The sequence below is a fragment of the Calypte anna genome, chromosome 14, assembly GCF_003957555.1.
Source record: "Calypte anna isolate BGI_N300 chromosome 14, bCalAnn1_v1.p, whole genome shotgun sequence".
NCBI classification, from domain to species: domain Eukaryota; kingdom Metazoa; phylum Chordata; class Aves; order Apodiformes; family Trochilidae; genus Calypte; species Calypte anna.
In genome coordinates, this window is record NC_044260.1 from 12,459,909 (window position 1) to 12,477,738 (window position 17,830).

At 49.1% G+C, this 17,830-nt stretch overlaps 3 protein-coding genes across 5 annotated transcripts; 1 reads left to right on the top strand and 2 right to left on the bottom strand.

Moving 5' to 3' along the window:
* The first annotated feature begins 4 nt into the window (after nucleotides 1-4).
* LOC115599140 (NADH dehydrogenase [ubiquinone] 1 beta subcomplex subunit 6-like) lies at nucleotides 5-3,454 on the top strand. 2 transcript variants are annotated; one of them, XM_030459625.1, is made up of 3 exons: nucleotides 5-299; nucleotides 385-477; nucleotides 3,374-3,454. In XM_030459625.1, exons 1-3 carry the CDS (start codon nucleotides 120-122, stop codon nucleotides 3,437-3,439), a joined length of 339 nt encoding a protein of 112 aa, XP_030315485.1. In that variant the 5' UTR covers nucleotides 5-119; the 3' UTR covers nucleotides 3,440-3,454. The 2 variants fall into 2 exon arrangements, with proteins under 2 accessions (XP_030315485.1, XP_030315484.1); XM_030459624.1 differs by having other exon boundaries at nucleotides 9-295; nucleotides 381-477.
* On the bottom strand, nucleotides 2,153-5,637 carry LOC103536852 (NADH dehydrogenase [ubiquinone] 1 beta subcomplex subunit 6). Of its 2 annotated transcripts, none has more exons than XM_030459623.1 (4): nucleotides 5,361-5,637; nucleotides 5,173-5,269; nucleotides 3,655-3,699; nucleotides 2,153-2,302 (listed from the first exon to the last, which is right to left on the bottom strand). In XM_030459623.1, the coding sequence occupies exons 1-4, from the start codon at nucleotides 5,534-5,536 to the stop codon at nucleotides 2,234-2,236; spliced, it is 387 nt and encodes a 128-aa protein (XP_030315483.1). In that variant the 5' UTR covers nucleotides 5,537-5,637; the 3' UTR covers nucleotides 2,153-2,233. The 2 variants fall into 2 exon arrangements, with proteins under 2 accessions (XP_030315483.1, XP_030315482.1); XM_030459622.1 differs by having other exon boundaries at nucleotides 5,173-5,265; nucleotides 5,357-5,637.
* A 377-nt stretch (nucleotides 5,638-6,014) lies between these two features.
* Nucleotides 6,015-16,520, bottom strand: ALG1 (ALG1 chitobiosyldiphosphodolichol beta-mannosyltransferase). The gene is made up of 13 exons (XM_030459618.1): nucleotides 16,325-16,520; nucleotides 16,115-16,192; nucleotides 15,455-15,558; nucleotides 14,736-14,884; nucleotides 14,027-14,116; nucleotides 12,703-12,819; nucleotides 11,379-11,500; nucleotides 10,564-10,602; nucleotides 9,633-9,692; nucleotides 8,572-8,682; nucleotides 7,616-7,730; nucleotides 6,756-6,831; nucleotides 6,015-6,427 (listed from the first exon to the last, which is right to left on the bottom strand). Exons 1-13 carry the CDS (start codon nucleotides 16,518-16,520, stop codon nucleotides 6,293-6,295), a joined length of 1,392 nt encoding a protein of 463 aa, XP_030315478.1. The 3' UTR covers nucleotides 6,015-6,292.
* Between the last annotated feature and the right edge of the window lie 1,310 nt (nucleotides 16,521-17,830).

Here is a 17,830-nt window from a genome sequence, read left to right on the forward strand (position 1 = left end):
AGCCCGCGCCACCGTGACGTCACTGCCCCGCACCGAGACACGAAGGACACGGCGCCCGCAGCGGGAGCGGGACCGGTACCGGGAGCGGGGCTGAGGCTGAGCCGGGGAGCGGCGGCGCCATGAGCGGCTACAGCGAGGACGAGAAACTGCGGCTGCAGCAGCTCCGGGCCCTGCGGCGCCGCTGGCTGCGGGACCAGGAGCTGAGCGAGCGGGAGCCCGTCCTGCCGCCGCGGCAGCTGGGCCCGGTGGCCGCCTTCTGGGAACGCTTCCTGCAGCCCGGGGGGCTCTGGCGGCAAGGGGGGAGCGGGCAGGGACAGGGACCGGGACCGGGTCTGGAGCCGGCTCCGGTGTCCCCGGCCTGACCCGCGTCCCCGTGCCCCGCAGGTGTTCAAGGTTTTCCAGACCGGCGGCTACGTCCTGACGCGGGTCCTGATCCCCGCCTGGGTCATCCTCTACTACCTGAAGTACCACGTGGCGGTGCGTGCGGGGCCTGGGGGCAGGCGGGAGTGCGGGGAGTGCGGGATAAGGCCCTGGGAGCAGGGAGGGAGGGAGGGAGGGAAGAGCAAGGAGCCCGCAGGGAAGGGGCCTCCTTGAGCTCCTTTATCATAGAATCATAGAATTGGCTGGGTTGGAAGGGACCTCAGAGATCATCAAGTCCAACCCTTGATCCACTCCCCCCGTGGTTCCCAGCCCATGGCACTCAGTGCCACATCCAGGCTCTTTGGAAAGATCTCCAGACACGGAGAATCCACTACTTCCCTGGGCAGCCCATTCCAATGCCTGATCACTCTCTCCAGAAAGAAATTCTTTCTAATCTCCAACCTAAACCTCCCCTGGCACAACTTGAGACCCTGCCCTCTTGTCTTGCTGAGAGTTGCCTGGGAAAAGAGCCCAACCCCCCCTGGCTCCAACCTCCTTTCAGGGAGTTGGAGAGAGTGATGAGGTCTCCCCTGAGCCTCCTCTTCTCCAGCCTCAACACCCCCAGCTCCCTCAGCCCTTCCTCACAGGACTTGTGCTGGATCCCTTCACAGCCTCCTTGCTCTTCTCTGGACCTGCTCCAGCACCTCAATCTCCTTCCTGAGCTGAGGGGCCCAGAACTGGACACAGGACTCAAGCTGTGGCCTCACCAGCGCTGAGCACAGGGGCAGAATCCCTTCCCTGGACCTGCTGGCCACGCTGTTCCTGGTACAGCCCAGGATACCATTGGCCTTCTTGGCCACCTGGGCACACTGCTGGCTCATGTTCAGCTTCCTGGCAATCCAGACTCCCAGGTCCCTTTCTGCCACTCTGTGCCCAGCCTGGAGCTCCCCATGGGGTTGTTGTGGCCAAAGTGCAGGACCCTCGTTGAGCTCCTTTATCTCCTCCTTTATCTCTGGCAGCTTCAGGGGGGTCTCCCCGTGCCTCAGCCATGTCACTGCCGATGAAAGTCCCCACTGTAGGGGTCCCCAGGGGTCTGGTTCCCCCCAGGGATGAGAGAGGCTCCTGCCTGTGGCCCTGACCCCACAACCCCCCCCAGACACACGTGGGTTCCATGGAGAGCTTCTGTTCCTCCCCTGGGCTTCCCCTTTGGATTGCTGGTTTCACAGTTTCCGTCCTGAAAGCAGCCACCAAAATCCTTGGGATCACAGAACCTCTTGAGTTGGAAGGGATCCATAAGGATCAGTGACTCCCAACTCCCTGCTCCCCAAGAGGCCAGTCCTAACCAGTACAAATCACTGGTACCCAGGGCTGGTAAAATTCCAGGGCAGGAAAATTAAAATAAAGAATATAAATAATGAATTTAAAAATTAAAAAAGCTATAAAAAAATTTAAAACATTAAAAAAAAATAAAAACAAAGAATTCTTGGCAGCAGTGCTGCTCCTGGGATGGCAGAGGTGGAAACCTTTGTCTGAACTGGTTGGCAGCACTGGGGAGAGGGAGGCCAAGTGCTGGGCAGGAGCTGCTGGGATGTCCTGCCCAGAGCAGAGCCCTCCTCAGCCCTTGGGGACCCCTCCTCTTCCAGTGCCCACTTTTCCTCACTGCCAGATTATGTTGGGTGAATAAAAAACTGAGGATGGGTGAGCAGAAATCACCAGGATTCAGCAACAAGGAACTCCCAGAGGAGTCACAGCCTGCCTGAGGGGAGGGGGAATGAAAGAAGCTGAGAAAATGAAGAGTTCAGAGCCTTTTATAAGAGAGAGAAAGCAGCTGCAGCTCTTGCCTTGCTTGCTGGAGAAGAGCAGCTCTCAGCCATCAGTGGTGTGCACCAGGTTCATCTTTCAGGGGGGGAATAATTTCTCCTGTCTCCAAAATCCTGTCCCCCTGAGGGAGTGAGAGAGAGGGGTGAGCATTTCCTCCTTCAGCAAACCCCAACCTGGCCCCACTGCCAGACAAAAATCATCTTCCTACAACTCCCTGGGACCACTCACTTCACTCCCCAGGATGCTGAGTTAACAAAACACAACCAAATCACCCCAAACCTCCACTTCCTTCACCCCTTTCATTCCAGCTAAAGAAATCAACCATTTCCAGATCATTCTGGTTTTTAAAACTTGCCCTTTGGCACATTTTGGGGCAGAGCTCTGAGTCCCCAAACCCACAAAGAGCCAGGCAGCCCCTCAGAGGTCACCCCAACCCCCAGCTCTGCTGCTTGTTGGGGGGGGTTTGGGTGCTGCCCTGGCCCCCTGAGCTGCCCAAAGTGCAGCCAGCAATGAGGCTGAACCAGAGCTTGGCATTCTGGGTGGAACTTTTAATTATTTTCTTTCCTAGAAGGCACAATTAGGCAGGTGTGAGGCAAAAAAAAATATAAAAAATAAAATAAAAAGCAGCTGGCAGAAAGATCAGAGCTAAACCTGCATGGGAATATTTGCTCACTGACTCTACAGGGAGCTACAGCTCCCAGGGTCTGAAAAACCAAAGCACCTCCCACCCTGCACTTCAGAAACCAAATCCCAGGCTGGGGGGGAGCTGACTCCATCTCTTTGGGGACACCTGAGCACGAGGGACCTTCAGGGGACACTTAGGACCAAGGGTCTGCAGGCAGAACCAACCCATTTGGCACCATATCCCTCCTAACCCCCCCAAAACCCCACTCTGGGCAGTGAAGGGGAGCAGAGCCATTCCTGTGGCATTCCAGGTGCTCATCCTGAGGCTTCCAAGAGGCTCTGAGCACCCAAACCCCTTCACAAAGACTCCCAGTGAGCAGCACTCGTGTTCAGACTGGTTTGGGGAGACCACGAGGGGTATGCAGGGGGTGCTCTGCTTTTTTGGGGCAGGGGGAGAGGGTCAGGACAAAGGCTGAAATCCCTGGGATGGCCCCAGAGCTTCAGCTTCCCAGGAAACTGAGCACAATGAGAGCACCAGGCAGAAAATCTTCCCTGTGCACCTCTCCAGAGGGAACCTGCTCCAGGGGGCTGTGTTACAGCCAGGGCTGCAGCACTGGCAGCCACTCCAGTTTGAATCCCAGCAGTGAAACTGGGATTGCTGCTCCCAGGACAGGAGGAAAACTGCTAAAAATACTGGAAGTGCAGTGCCCGGGGTCCCAAGCTATAGGAATTCTCCTGCGTGGCTGCTGCACAAAGCTGCTGCACTTCTCCCCACATCCCCCCTGCCCTGCCTGTTTCTCCAAGGTAAAATAAATATTAAGAAACTAATAAATATTTTAACAAACTTACTGGAAATATCCGTGGGTTTGATGTCACAATTCCATGGGGAGATTTCTGGAAGGGGGGAAGGGGTAAAGAAAAAGAAGTCGAGGGTTAGCCATGAGTTCCCCAGGCAGAGTGATTTCCAGAGTGGAGAACAACCCCTCAGAACCAGAAGCTCTGGTGCACACAGAGCCAGGTTCTTGCCAGCAGCTGAAAAATTACCAGAGAGCAATCAAGTAACAACCCCCACGCAGGACAAGACTCGGATTGGAAGGTCTGTGTGTGTGTGTCTGTCTGTCTCTGTCTGCCTGTGTCTGTCTGCCTGCTGAAGCCCAAAAAGGCCCAGCAAAACTGTTCAGAGACAGAGTTTTGAGCCTTTAAACACCAAAGGTATTTATTTTCAGATCCAGGGAGCTCCCAGCTCGCACTGGACAAAGAGTTCCAAGGGTTAAGGGAAAGGGTTGGGGTATTTATACAGTAAAAGTGGAGGTGACATACATATTCATAAGCTTGCAACATATAATTATAATATTCCTGACAGGAGGAGCCTGGGTGGAGGTGTCGGGGGGGGTCTTTGGATGAAGTAAAAAATCTTTATCCTGTTTTCAATTACTTCATCCTCTTAATTGGACCCTTGTGATAATTTCTCCCTTATCTGTGGTTGTGGCTGCCTCATCCTGTCCCTGTGCAGGTGTTCACACCCCCCCAGTGCCCAGCTGGCACCTAAATGGCCTTGGCAGTGCCTTGTTTTAAGAACAAGACTCACACTTTTAATTATCTCTGAGACAGAAGTTAATCCCGTTAGGGTCTTGTATTGCTTACATTGTTCTAGTGGGAAATGCCAGGTCTCAGCTGCTTTGTTCACTTCTTTCTCAGTTTAACCCTGAATTTTACTGGTTATGAATACAAATTCATTAATATATAGTACAAGTTTTAATTCTACATCGAGTAAATTCACACAAACAGCTTGGCCTGATCTCCTCCTTACAGGAGTCAGTCCTGTCAGGATCTTTCTTTTTTTCACTGCCTGTCTGTCTGTCTCTGTGTCTGTCTGTCTGTGTCTGTCTGCCTGTCTGTGTGCCTGTGTGTGTGTGTCTGTCTGCCTGTCTCTGTGTCTGTCTGTCTGTGTGTGTCTCTGTGTCTGCCTGCCTGTGTCTCTGTCTGTCTTGTCTCTGTGTCTGTCTGTCTCTCTGTGTCCCCAGCTCTCTGCCATTCCCTTGCCCCCCCCCCGAGCTGCAGCCCGGGCACCCCCATGCTCACTGTTCCCAGGGGAGAAGCAGCAGCAGCCCCAGCCCAGCTCCCCGTGCCCAGGAGGCAGCAGGGACAGAGATGTCACCCCCGTAAGGGACATCACAGACACAAATCCTTGTGCCACGCACAGAGAGGGACAAGGGATGCGGGGAGTCCCCCTGAGCCGCAGCAGAGGCTGAAGCCGCCACCTCTGTACAACCCCTTCCCTGCGGGCTCCTTGCTCCTCCCTCCCTGCTCCCAGGGCCTTATCCCGCACTCCCCGCACTCCCGCCTGCCCCCAGGCCCCGCACGCACCGCCACGTGGTACTTCAGGTAGTAGAGGATGACCCAGGCGGGGATCAGGACCCGCGTCAGGACGTAGCCGCCGGTCTGGAAAACCTTGAACACCTGCGGGGCACGGGGACGCGGGTCAGGCCGGGGACACCGGAGCCGGCTCCAGACCCGGTCCCGGTCTCGTTCCCTGTCCCTGCCCGCTCACCCCTTGCCGCCAGAGCCCCCCGGGCTGCAGGAAGCGTTCCCAGAAGGCGGCCACCGGGCCCAGCTGCCGCGGCGGCAGGACGGGCTCCCGCTCGCTCAGCTCCTGGTCCCGCAGCCAGCGGCGCCGCAGGGCCCGGAGCTGCTGCAGCCGCAGTTTCTCGTCCTCGCTGTAGCCGCTCATGGCGCCGCCGCTCCCCGGCTCAGCCTCAGCCCCGCTCCCGGTACCGGTCCCGCTCCCGCTGCGGGCGCCGTGTCCTTCGTGTCTCGGTGCGGGGCAGTGACGTCACGGTGGCGCGGACTGAGGCGTCACCGCAGGGGAGGGGCTGGAGGTGCCAGGGTGGCTCCGCTGGGAGCGCGGCAGCCGCCGAACGCGGGGGTCGCCGGTTCGAGCCCCGCACAGGCAGAGAGCGGTCCCGCCACGGGGAGAGTCGGGGGGAGCATGGGCGAACCCCTGGGGCTGGGGGACCGATTCCAGCGCCGCTTCCTGGCGGCCCGGCAGCTCCGCTCCTTCCCCTGGGAGGTAGGGTTGGTGGAGAACAGCCCCAACAACAACCCAACAACAACCCTTCCCCTCCTCGTGTGCCGCCGTCCGCGGGCCCGGGGAAGGTTCGAGCGGCTCCGCCACGGAACAGCCCGAGTGGGGAGGAAGGAAAAGCATCCCAGCACTCCAGGGCAGGACTCCTGCCTGCCGAATCCTGCCTTCTCTCAGGATTTCCACCGGTGGCACAAAAGCAGCCTGGGCTGCACTGTCAGCACTGCTCCTGCTCCCACGAGAAGCTCAAATGGTGATGAAAAAGGGGTCTCCAAGCACTTGTCCCCAAGTGAGGCAGCTACAAACTGCAGCTCGAGAGAGTTCAAAGGGTTTTATTCGCTGCTGGTCAGATCTGTGCAGCTCCAGGGATGTGGGAGCTTTTTGGAGACCCAGCTCTCCCCAAAGTCATTCATTCTGCCCCAGCAAAGGAAGAACAGTCTGGTCCCAGCTCTCATCCCAGTGCAGCTGCTGGGATGCACGGAGGTTTTTTCTGAAGCTCTGAAGTTTGCCTTCCAGTGTAGGAAATCCCAAGAAAAGCATCTGTAAGGTAAAAAAGGAAAAACCACAGGAAAAAGCCATCATATCACATTTTTGGTTGATTGTAGGCTCCCCAAAGTTAACCCTCAACTCCAGAGCTGCAGGAAGAGAGGACTCCTTGGGCTGGTCATGTAAATATTGAACTATGACAATATTTAAAATATTCTTCCCAGTTTCAGGTTCATATTCAGAAAGAAATGAGGGCAGGCAAAGCAAAACCTTCTGACAGTGCAAAATAGAGAGAGGGTAGGTGTGAAATGACAGCTCAGGTGGCAGCACCTCTGCAGTTACAGCTTGTGGGAAAGGAAAAAAACATCAGTCAAGCCTTTACCTTGAGCTGCTCTGCAAGTTCAGTGGAGTCCCTGAATATCAGACCATTTTCATTATGTCTCACAAGTTCATGTAAACTGTGAACAGAAGTCAGAGAAGAAAACGTGAAACAAAAAGCAGCCAGTGGGACATGTAAATTGTTTAAAAAGTTGCATGGTGACACCTGAAGAGGCAGTGCTGGGATCCCTGTGACATGATGACCCTGGGTGTCTGGACATGAGCTTCACACCCATGGAATGGAACACAGGTGGTGGTTTCAACTGTTTACATTTAGAATTGTTCCTCTCTTCCATGTCAGGCTTCCTACATCTACCCTCACAGCACAAAAGAGCCCTGAGTCTGCCTTTGTGCCACTCACATGGTCATACATTACACCCCAGGGCAATCATCTGCTTTTAAAGCTTTTTAAAGCTTTAATCATCTGCTTTTTAAAAAACAATCTCCAAAGAAAACTCTGCCCCTGATCCATGGGCATGATCCAGTCCATGAGTTCTTCCCAGATTTGGCATTTAGGTTTATTTATAAAAGCTGCTGCTTTCCTGGAGGACTGTGAACTCTGACAATGCACACACAGGACACAGACAGCTTTATGCTTTTTTTTACATTAATTATATAGAAAGCAAGTTTCCAGGTTATTAAGGCAACTGGTTGCATTAAGTGCTCCCAACTTTGCAGAAAACTTGTGTTAAATTTCTTAAACTGTCCTTAAATAAACCAACCTTGATTTCTGATTTATCTTATTTTAAAAACAAGCTGTTACTGCATAATACTGCAGTCTCATTTGATGCATGCAGAAGCTGTCAGACCCTTGATTTATAACACTGCTTCCTGTGCTCCCCTTCAGCTGGTGCCTGCTCTTACCACTCAAAATATATGGCACAGACAGGTAAGCAGCAGCCAAACATATCCACAACCTTCATGGGCAGGTCCAGCCCACTGGAGGATTTATGGAGACACACTCCCAGGTCTGCTGAGCCTGGAAAGCAAACACAACAGGCAGGAGGCTTAAATCCTCCCACAGAAGTTCTTCCAGTCCTGCTGCAAACTTTCTGTGAGGGATTTCTTTGGGGTCTGCAGGGTAAACATGAGTTGTGTGCAACACTGGACTGACTCAGTTTCAAGGGGAAAACCAAGAAGTGCAATATATTTTGTAATGGAAATGAGTCAAGCTTTAGGAACACACCAGGTGAGTGCACAGTAAGTTAAAGGGGATTTTAAAACTGTAAAATTTCATGCATATTAAAGCCTTCCTCTTCATCTGCTAGGGATGGATAAATGCACAGGAAACACCTCTCACAAGCCAGGCAGGATACAACCTCCTCTGGTTCAAGTGATGTCAAAATAGAGAAATTCCAGTGTGATTTTATAGACATTATAGTCATGAGTTTAAAAATACCAAATAACCCACAGTGTTTTCCAGCCATATAAATCAGATGCTCTCACCCTGCAGAATACAGAGCAAGTTGAACAGGTATTTTACTACTTTATTAAGCTTACTCACACTCACTTTATGCTAATCCAGTGAACACACGGAGGGAATACCATTCCAAGGACACATTCATTTAGGGTTTCAGCTACTTTTGGCTGCTCAGCAAAAAAACTTCATGATTTTATTTACTGAAGTGACCCTGAAAGGCCACTGGAACATTCCCAGGCAACACAGTTGGAAGAAATGAAGAGCACAGGCTAAAACAGCAGCAGAGGGAAACTTCATTTCCTTACTATATTCTACCAGCTTCCCTGCAAAACCTGTCTCAGCTCTTTGCAACTTTGCTACGTTGTTTTTCACACATATTCCAGCTTAATTCACCACTTACCAAGCAACAGAGGGTAATCCTCAGCTTCAAGCCATGGTGTACAGATCTGGATGTGTTTGAAGTGCAGTTTATTTATCAGTCCATTGTAGTAGTCTTTTAGAGGTCCTTTGCCTGTTTAAAACAGAAAAAAAAACCCCACATAATATTCTTTTTTATTAAGATGACTGAAAACAGTGTGGTCTGTGCATCTTACTCTGCAGCTGACAAACTCCTGATGGATCAGACAAAAATTCCCAGTCCCCAAAAAGCCTGAGTTCCCCCCAAAGAGCAGCCTGACCCTGGACTCCTTGGCTGAGCATTCAGCAGAGTCTCCCATCATAGAATCACAGAATGGGCTGGGTTGGAAGGGACCTCAGAGATCATCAAGTCCAACCCTTGATCCACTACTGCTGCAGTTCCCAGCCCATGGCACTGAGTGCCACATCCAGGCTCTTTGGAAATATCTCCAGACACGGAGAATCCACTACTTCCCTGGGCAGCCCATTCCAATGCCTGATCACCCTCTCCAGAAAGAAATTCTTTCTAATATCCAACCTAAACTTCCCATCAACCTTCCCATCCTCACCTGCATTTTGTCTCCAGCCACAAGGTAACCAAATAACTACTGACAAATTCCATCAGCACAAAAAAAAATTCACACCAAGTTTCAGTCTACTCTTAACAAGAATGTTAACCAAGCAGCAGTCCCTGGCCACACAACTTTTGGGCAAAACCTCCTTTGATGAGAAGGTTTGGTTTTTTTTTCCATTACAAAATAAAAACTGCTTAATGCTCCAAATGTCTGATTTTAAGATTCTTTTGCTGCAGCATCTCAGTGTTGAGCTTAAATTCTTTGGAATGTTAAGCAATGCATAGCTGTGCCTCCTTTAAGATCTGCCAGGATTATGTGGCTCTAATAGTCCAGCTAAAAATCCCAGCTCTGAGAAGCAGGCATGAAGACAACAGCCCCTCTCTCTCTCTCTCTTCACCACCAACAGGAGAGTCAGCATGGAACAAAACTGAAATTGAAGTCTTTGCATTAACACTTGCAGAGCTGCAGTGCAAATAAAATAAACTCTTACCTGTTATCACACACACTACAGGTGGAAGCTTGGCTCCCTCGTTGATACAGTGCTCATAATCTGGAAAAGGGAAATTCAACAAACAAGGTAAAACAAAAAGGTTAAAATCAACAAACAGACAGACACCTGGTCACAAACAGTCAAACTGTTCAGCTTCCTACTTTATTCACAAGCTTGCACCTCCTAAAATGTTCCAGTGTTTAAAGGAGGCTGCAAAGAAAATGGAGACTCCTGATTTCCAAGGAACCCCATGGACAAGACAAGGGGAAATGAGCACAAGTTGCTCCTGGAAAGATTCCCCTTGGACACAAGAGGAAAAATTTTCCCCATGAGTACAGTCAGACCTTGGAATGGTCTCCCAGGGAAGTGGTGGATTCCCCCACTTTGGAAAGTTTTAAGTCTCAGCTTGGGACACCTCAGATCCATAGTGGTATCAGAAGGGTTGGAGCAGGTGATCCTTGAGGTCCCTTCCAACCTGGCACTCTGGGATTCTCAACCAGCAGTAATTCAGCAAGGTTACAATTTACAAACCCACACAGATGGTGAGGAGAGCAGGGTTAAAATGCACTCTTCAGGAAGCTTTTGTTCAACTAGAGGGTGTCAGCTGTTTCAGTGTATGGATGTAGAAAAGCCTACAGGATGAAACAAAGTCCCTTCCCTTCCCCCCCATCTGCTGGCAGATGCCCATGGAGTGAACATCACCACCCTAGAAAACAAAACTGCAACTTACAGGCTACATAGAAATAATTCTCACTATAATTAAACACAGATGTGGTGCTTCTGTACTTCAACCCCTACTTTAAAACCACTAAATAATCAAATAAAATTTTTCACTTGAATATGGAAGCATTGGTTTGGGGTTTTTTTGGACAAAAAGACTTCAGAACTGCCCAGGAAACAACCTCTGAACAGGTCAGATGTTCACACCTACCTTCCAAAGCTTTCAAAAGGACTGAAAAGTCTTCATCCTCTGCAAGAAAAGGCTTTATTAGTGACATTCACATTTCTCCCATCATGAATTATTGTCTTTAAATCACAACAATCAGTATTTTCCTCACCTTCACCTACATGGTTTATGTCCAGACCATGTTTTTGGTTTTTTCTTTAAATCTGCTGGAACTATTTTCATAAACACAACCATACACAGTGCCTGTCTGCTCCCTCTGCTGGCAGCAAAGCAGACAAAAAAGCCCCAAATACTGCAGATCCCAAAGCTGTGTCTAGTTCCTAAACTGACAGCATGAAGTGCAGAACTTGTCCTGTAAATTCAAAGGTATAGAGAATTCTGCCCATGGTTACGAGCAGCAGATTTCTTTCCACTCTCTGTGTGAGTCAGAGAATTAAAAAAAAAGTGAGAAATTTATGTAATGAACAGAAATAAGTAAATATTTTGGTTCCTTAGTTCACTTTACATCCCCATGCAAGACAGTATGGCTAGAAGTAAAAAAGTTTAAAAATGGAAGTTAAAAAAAGAAGTAGAAAATATCTCCTAATCATTCTTGAAGCTAAACCTCTGGACTGTAGCTCTCTAATTAACATAGAACTTTAAAAAATAATTTGTTTCTATCCACAGAAGTAGATCATACACAATTTGGCTTCAAATTCTTCCATCCAAAGGAAGGAAAAAATGTAATTCCACCAGTGATGATATAACACAACAAGTGTGGGGAAGCATAAACAGCCCTAGATTTATCCTTTGTACAACAGTGGTTAAAATGTTAAAAATAAAACTATTTGTTTCCAAACCTGTCCAGCTTGTGCTGCTGATGAGAAGAGCTGGGCGTCCTGGGGGTTTTATCACATGTCCTTTTTTTCCATCCCTTTCTGTAAAGGCAGATCTCTCACCATCCCAACTGCCAGGCTCTGCACTATGAAAACAGAACTTTCTGAGTATGGGTGACAGAAACACAGCCAGCAGTCACAGGAGGAAATATTATGCTTAACCAGCAGGAACTTCCAAGCACTTTATTTCCGAGCTGCAGAGAAATTTGATCATAAGAGATGTTTTTCCTCTTTCTTATGCCTGCTGACACTGTTCCTATAGGCACAGTTCCACCTTCTGACAGTGTTTTCCCTAACAAATTGAAAAAAGAGCCTTTTTCCATCTCTCTTTCAAACATACCAGAGGGTGGATGCCAACAGTACATTTACTCATTGAATTCAGAACCCGTGATTCTGCAGTGGGCATTTCCCAAGAGCTTCTCTGTCCTGGAGCCAGGCTGAGAGAGTCAAGGTTGCTCAGTCTGGAGAGGAGAAGGCTCTGGGGAGCCCTCAGAGCACCTTCCAGTGCCTGAAGGGGCTCCAGGAAAGCTGGGGAGGGACTTGGGACAGGGAGTGATGGGAACAGGGAGGACAGTTTTAACTGAAAGAGCAGAGACTGAGATGAGACCTGAGGAGGAAATTTCTTGGTGTGAGCCCTTGGGACAGGTTGAAACTGTGGCTGCCCCATCCCTGGCAGTGTCTCAGCCCAGGTTGGATGGGGCTTGGAGCAACCTGGGCTGGTGGGAGGTGTCCCTGGGCATGGCAGGGGGTGGGACTGGATGAGCTTTAAGGTCCCTTCCAGCCCAAACCAGTCTGGGATTATGAACACTATGGGTTCCACTTCTTTTTCAAGCATTAATTTGTTAAAGTAACTCCCTGTTACTACAGGAGTTATCCTGCACATGGCCAGAGAGAAATGCTGAACACTTAGACCAAGATCTTGAAAGCTCACCAGGGCAAGGAAGGGCTGTGTTAATGAAGCACCCAAAAACAGCCATCTGGTTCAGTGGGAACTACACAACTGCCAGGTTTCACCACAGAGATACCATTACAGATCCCCTCTACTTAATGCCAACTTCTCTACAAGTGAAATGCTTTATTTCACACCCCAAGAGTTGTGTTATCACAGTTCAATGATTTCCCACGTTCTGACCTCTCCTAGTGCCAACTGAGTGAGTCTGCAGAGCAGCATCTGCTAGCTCAGAGGATACAGAGACCACTTGTGACCAGATGCAAAAGAATTTCTGGTAACTAAATGCAATAACTTCCTGTCAACAACTGCAGGGCTGTAGATGTTTGTGTTACTTACACATGCTGTGGTTTGAAAGGCTCATAATCTTTGGCAAGTTTCATGTACAACTGATGCTGAAGTTCTAAAGGTGTTTCCTTAAAATAGGAAGCTGGCTTGTCATACAGTGTTACTGCCCTGAAATGAAACCAGTTCAGAAGTTAAATCAAACCCAGATGTAACAAAATGTATAATGTGAGAGGCTACAACAGTGTCATGTAAAAGGAGAGTCAAACATTGGAATTGTCTTCCAAAGGAAGTGGTGGATTCCCCAACTTTGGAAAGTTTTAAGTCTCAGGTTGATGGGGTACTGAGACATTTCATATAAAAAATGATATTAAAGGGTTGGCCCAATGATCCTTGAAGTCCCTTCCATCCTGACATTCTATGAGACCAACACAGCTAAATAATTAATTTTTTGACTCGTGCAACTTTCTGAGTTCCTGAAGTTTGCTGGAATCCAGCAAGGTGGACACACTAATCCTTGAGAGGCACACAACCCTTTGCTTGTGTGCACATTCAAAGGGTGTGATGCAATGATGAACACTGCAGACAGCACTCTGATGATTTTCACCTTAATTCATAACCACCCCTGAGCAACTTTTACCTTAAAGCTCTCTGATTGCAAAAGAAAAATCTGCAGAGCAGACTGTCCCAGGTCTCAGAGACCTGAGAGCTAGTGAAAAAGGAGGGCCCCATGATACAGAGCAAGGCAGACCAGAGATAATGACAAGGCAAAGCCTGCTCCCAGAAAAATAAAGCTGAGGCAAGGCTCATCACCAGAAAAGACAGCAAGGAATTTAGAGGACACCTGCTCTGAGCAAAGGGATTCTGTATCCTATCAGCCCTTGGCTTTTCCCAGGATGTTCCATTGTGGGAAAGTGCAATAAGCAATGTCTGTAGCTAATAAGACCATGGGTTTTGTTTATTATATCTTGCTTTTAAAACAATAAAAGAGCACTGCTGATGAAGAAAGTCAGACAAATTACCACCAAGTATATGTCTTGCCTGGCCTCAACTTTTTCCTCCTCTCTAATTTTTTCTCACTGCATTCACAAGAGCAGACTAATTGCCAAGAAGTGGTGTCTGCCTTGTTCCAGTTCCATAGGAAGCAAACCTTCCTGACACCTGCACTGCCATCTTCTAGTCCATGAGGTATTAATTCTGAAGCTTAATGCAGATTCTTATTTCCCACACCCCAGCAGCTCTGAGCTAACATGTTTTAGTGAGATAGATGGGCTCAGGGAAGTTGCTTTTTCAAAATTCCTCTGAATCCACAATCATCATGTTCTCTCATTTTATTTGGCATAGGTAGATATTCATTTGCTAGAGGTCTGTGACTTACTTGATGTTGCAATTCACCCATAAATCTTCTTTCATTGCATTAGTGACACACAAGTTGAAGTCAGACAAACGCCCAAAAAGCTTTTCATACCTGGCAAAAATAAAACCTTAAGTTAGAAACCAGAGGCAGGCACTCACATCAGCCAGTCAGTGCTATGCTAATTAAAAGCCAAACAAAAACCCATAAGAAACCCAACCCCCAGTAACTGAAATTTAATTACCAGTTACTGCTTAGCTCCTTATACTGAAGCACTGACAGTTTATGAGAAGGGATACAGCAAGGTTCCCTTATCCTGAAAGGCAGCTCACTGGAAAGCCTTTAGAGCTTTTCTCCTCATGTAACCAATGAGATCCAGCAAGAAAGAGACCTTCAAAGAGGAGCTGGAGCATAAAACATGAGGGAAAGAAAAATCCCAGTAGATGTAAGTCATCCCAATAACAATGGCAGTTTTCCCAGGCAGACACAAGCAGCCTGGCTCCTTCATCCATTGCCTTTTGGCTCCTTCATCCATTGCCTTTCTGTGTCCTTAACAAAGGTGCTCTCTGAAAGAGAAAGCAGCTTCACACAGCAAAATCCAGAAATCTTTCACAGAAACAGCTCTTTGCTAAATTACATTCTTTTCACTGGTTTCCATTCTTCTGAATTCTACAAAGGTACAGAGTTTATAGACAGAAAAAAAAAAATAGGAGAAAATAATTGCTGTACAAACCATTTTGTAATTTGTACCAGTGGGTGATTTCTTCCATGAGTCAGGCTCATTATTGTATATCCATAGTTGTGCCAATCAATTATCAGTTTGCTTCTCCAGAAAAGACACACAACCCAGGCAACTGCTATACCAGGTAAGCCTGGAGGGTTCTGTTGAATAAATAAATAAAATAAAAATACCATAAGACTGTGATAAGTGACAAACACTAAGCAACTAACAACAACAACAAAAAAAAAACCAAACAAAAACCCCACAAACCAAAAACCCCCCCAAAACACAAAACAAAATAAGCCCCTCAAACTATTGAAATTATATTGCTTTAAAGGATTTTTATGAACAGTGGTAATTTTGCATCTCCCAGCTATGGAACTGACAGGGTTAGGGTTTCTCTTATGAAGATACTTAAACTCTTAGCATTGGATCAGGATGAAAATTCCCCTCCAATAACACACAAACATTTCTGTCAAGATTTATTCTTCACTACTATCTATTCTAATGAAGTTCAAAAGCTAAAAAAAAAAAATTAACAGAAAGAACAAACCTGAGTTGTTCCAAATTGTTGTTCCAAACCTGAGTTGAGCCAAATAAATAACTTGATGTAGGTGTGCACCACTGACTTTAGCTCTTGACTAATTAGAACAACACCTGAGGCTGCTAAAACCAGCCTGTAATGAAGCAGTACTCATTTTCATTGCTATTAGTCCCAACACAAAACATACCTGAAGAAGAATATAGGATGGCTGATCTATTTTCAGCAGTGTGTACAGCAACTGTACTGCCTGCACAAGGACTTTTACAACATACTGGAAAAGCTTTGGACCAACTATAAAAAAAAAAAAAGACAGAAAACTTGGCAAGAACATTATGTGCAGACCACAACAGAACCAGCCACCTCTGCAGAGAGACTTTTAAAATAACAGTACTCTGTAAAAATCAGGACCTGGTCTCTGACAAACATCCCACAGCCCCTACAAACTCCCGGTTTGTAGAGAAAGGAGCCGGGATAGAAACAAGGTGAAGGGGAGGGCGGGGAAGGCGGGTGTGTGGGTAGGAGGAAAAGGAAAATAAAAAAGGTCTCCCCGTTTGCAGCTCTGCGAACTGCATCTCCGCGCTCCAGCACGGCGGACACGAGTGCGAACGACAGGCGGGGAGGCACCGGGGAGGTGCGGGGAAGGGCGGGGAGGTGCGGGGCGGGGACGCACCGGGGCTGAACCGGCAGACACCTCCCGGAAGGCAAGGCACTGCCCCCTTCGCCTTCTCTTTTTCTCCACGTAGATCTCCCTTCCCCGCTGCTCCTCCCCAACACAACCACCGCAACCCGCAGACTCCTCCCTGACAGCCCCGGCCCGAAGCCGCCGCCGCAGCCACCCGGCGCCCACCTCGCAGCCCTCGCAGGTCGGCCACGGGCACCAGCCGGATCTTCTCGCTCCTCAGGACATCTCCGTGCGGCCTCGTCTCTGCCAGACGGGGGAAATCAGTCAAAGGAGGGAGAAATCAGTCAGAGGGACCCCCGCCCCAGGGGATACCCCGCGGGGAAGGGGGGGTGGGGGGTGGGATGAAGACCCGCCCTCGCTGCCTCCCTGACTCACGGAGATAGCCCAGCAGCGAGACGCCGCGTCCGTGCCTGGCCAGCGAGAGTGCGTGGTACTGCATCCGCGGGCTGCGGCCCAGATCGCCCAGCACGGCCACGCACACCCGTCCCGCACCTCCCGCCCGCCGCCGCCACAGCAGCAGCAGAGCCGCCAGCACCAGCGCCGCCGCCACCAGGAGCCCGCCCGCCGCCATCTTGTGCCGGCAGCAGCGGGAAGGGGAGGGCGGAGGCCGCCCCCTGGTGGCAGCGCTGTGAGGGGACACGGGCGCGGCGGTGCCGCGAGTGGGGACGGGGCGGGTGGGCAGAGAGGCGAGAGGGCTGGGAGAACGGATCGTGGAGGCATAAAGGTTGGGAAAGACCTTCAAGGTCATGGAGTCCAAGCGTAATCCCAACTCCCGCTAAACCATCTCCCGAAGCACCACATCTAAACGCTTCTTGGACACCTCCAGGGATGGTGACTCCACCACGTCCCTGGTCAGCGCATCCCAGTGCCTCATTGCTCTTCCAGTCAAGAAATTTTTCCTATGTACCCAACCTAAACCTTTCGTGGCGCAACTTAAACCCGATTCCTCGTTCTACCTCTAGTTACCTAGGAGAAGAGACCAACTCCAGCCTCTCCACAACCTCCCCTCTGGGAGCTGTAGAGAGCAACAAGATCTCCCCTGAGCCTTCTCCAGTCTGAATAACCCCACTTCCCTCAGTCACTCCTCCTACTACATCACCTCCAAACCCCTCACCAACCTCAGAACGCTTCTCTGGACATGATCGAAGACCTCAATGTCTTTCTTATACTGTGGTACCCAAAGCTGAACACAAAACTCAAGCTGTGGCCTCACCAGGGATGAGTACAGGGACACAAACACCTCCCTACTCCTGCACTGACACACTGATGTCTCCTTGAGGAGATGGAATATTCATTGAGTAAGGGCAGGAGAATCATAAGAAGTGACAGAGGTTTTGTGAAACAATCATCCCGCTGTCAAAAGAAGCATCACGTGGATAAGGAAGTATGTGCTTTGCTGAAAAAGGGGCAAAATTGCTAAAATTGCTGTATGCAATTAATATCTGCTTATTATAACACAAAAACCACACCGTAGTGCTTAGGCTGCCCACCCCCAAGTGAAGAATCCTACCCACCAAGTGTGTGCCATAAATTCTGCACTTACAGTACTTTCAAATTGAAGGGAGAAATTCAGTGATCACTCGGGGTAGAATAACCATGAATAAACTTTTGCTATGTGGAGTAAACTAACCAAATGTGTGTAAATCATAGAGCTTTGTGACTTGGTGAGAGCTAGCTTTGTGGGTTACTTGCTCAGCATTGAAAGCTTGGTGAAGGAGTTTTCTCCTCTGACTGAAAAAGTGACACATTCCCTTGCACTGAATGACCCCGGATATTTAAATGGTAGAAAATAACTGGTACCTGAGCCAAGATTTGTCTTTAGCTGCATTCTACTGAATTCTAAAGAGATGTTCAACTTCACTGAATCTGAATTAATACCCC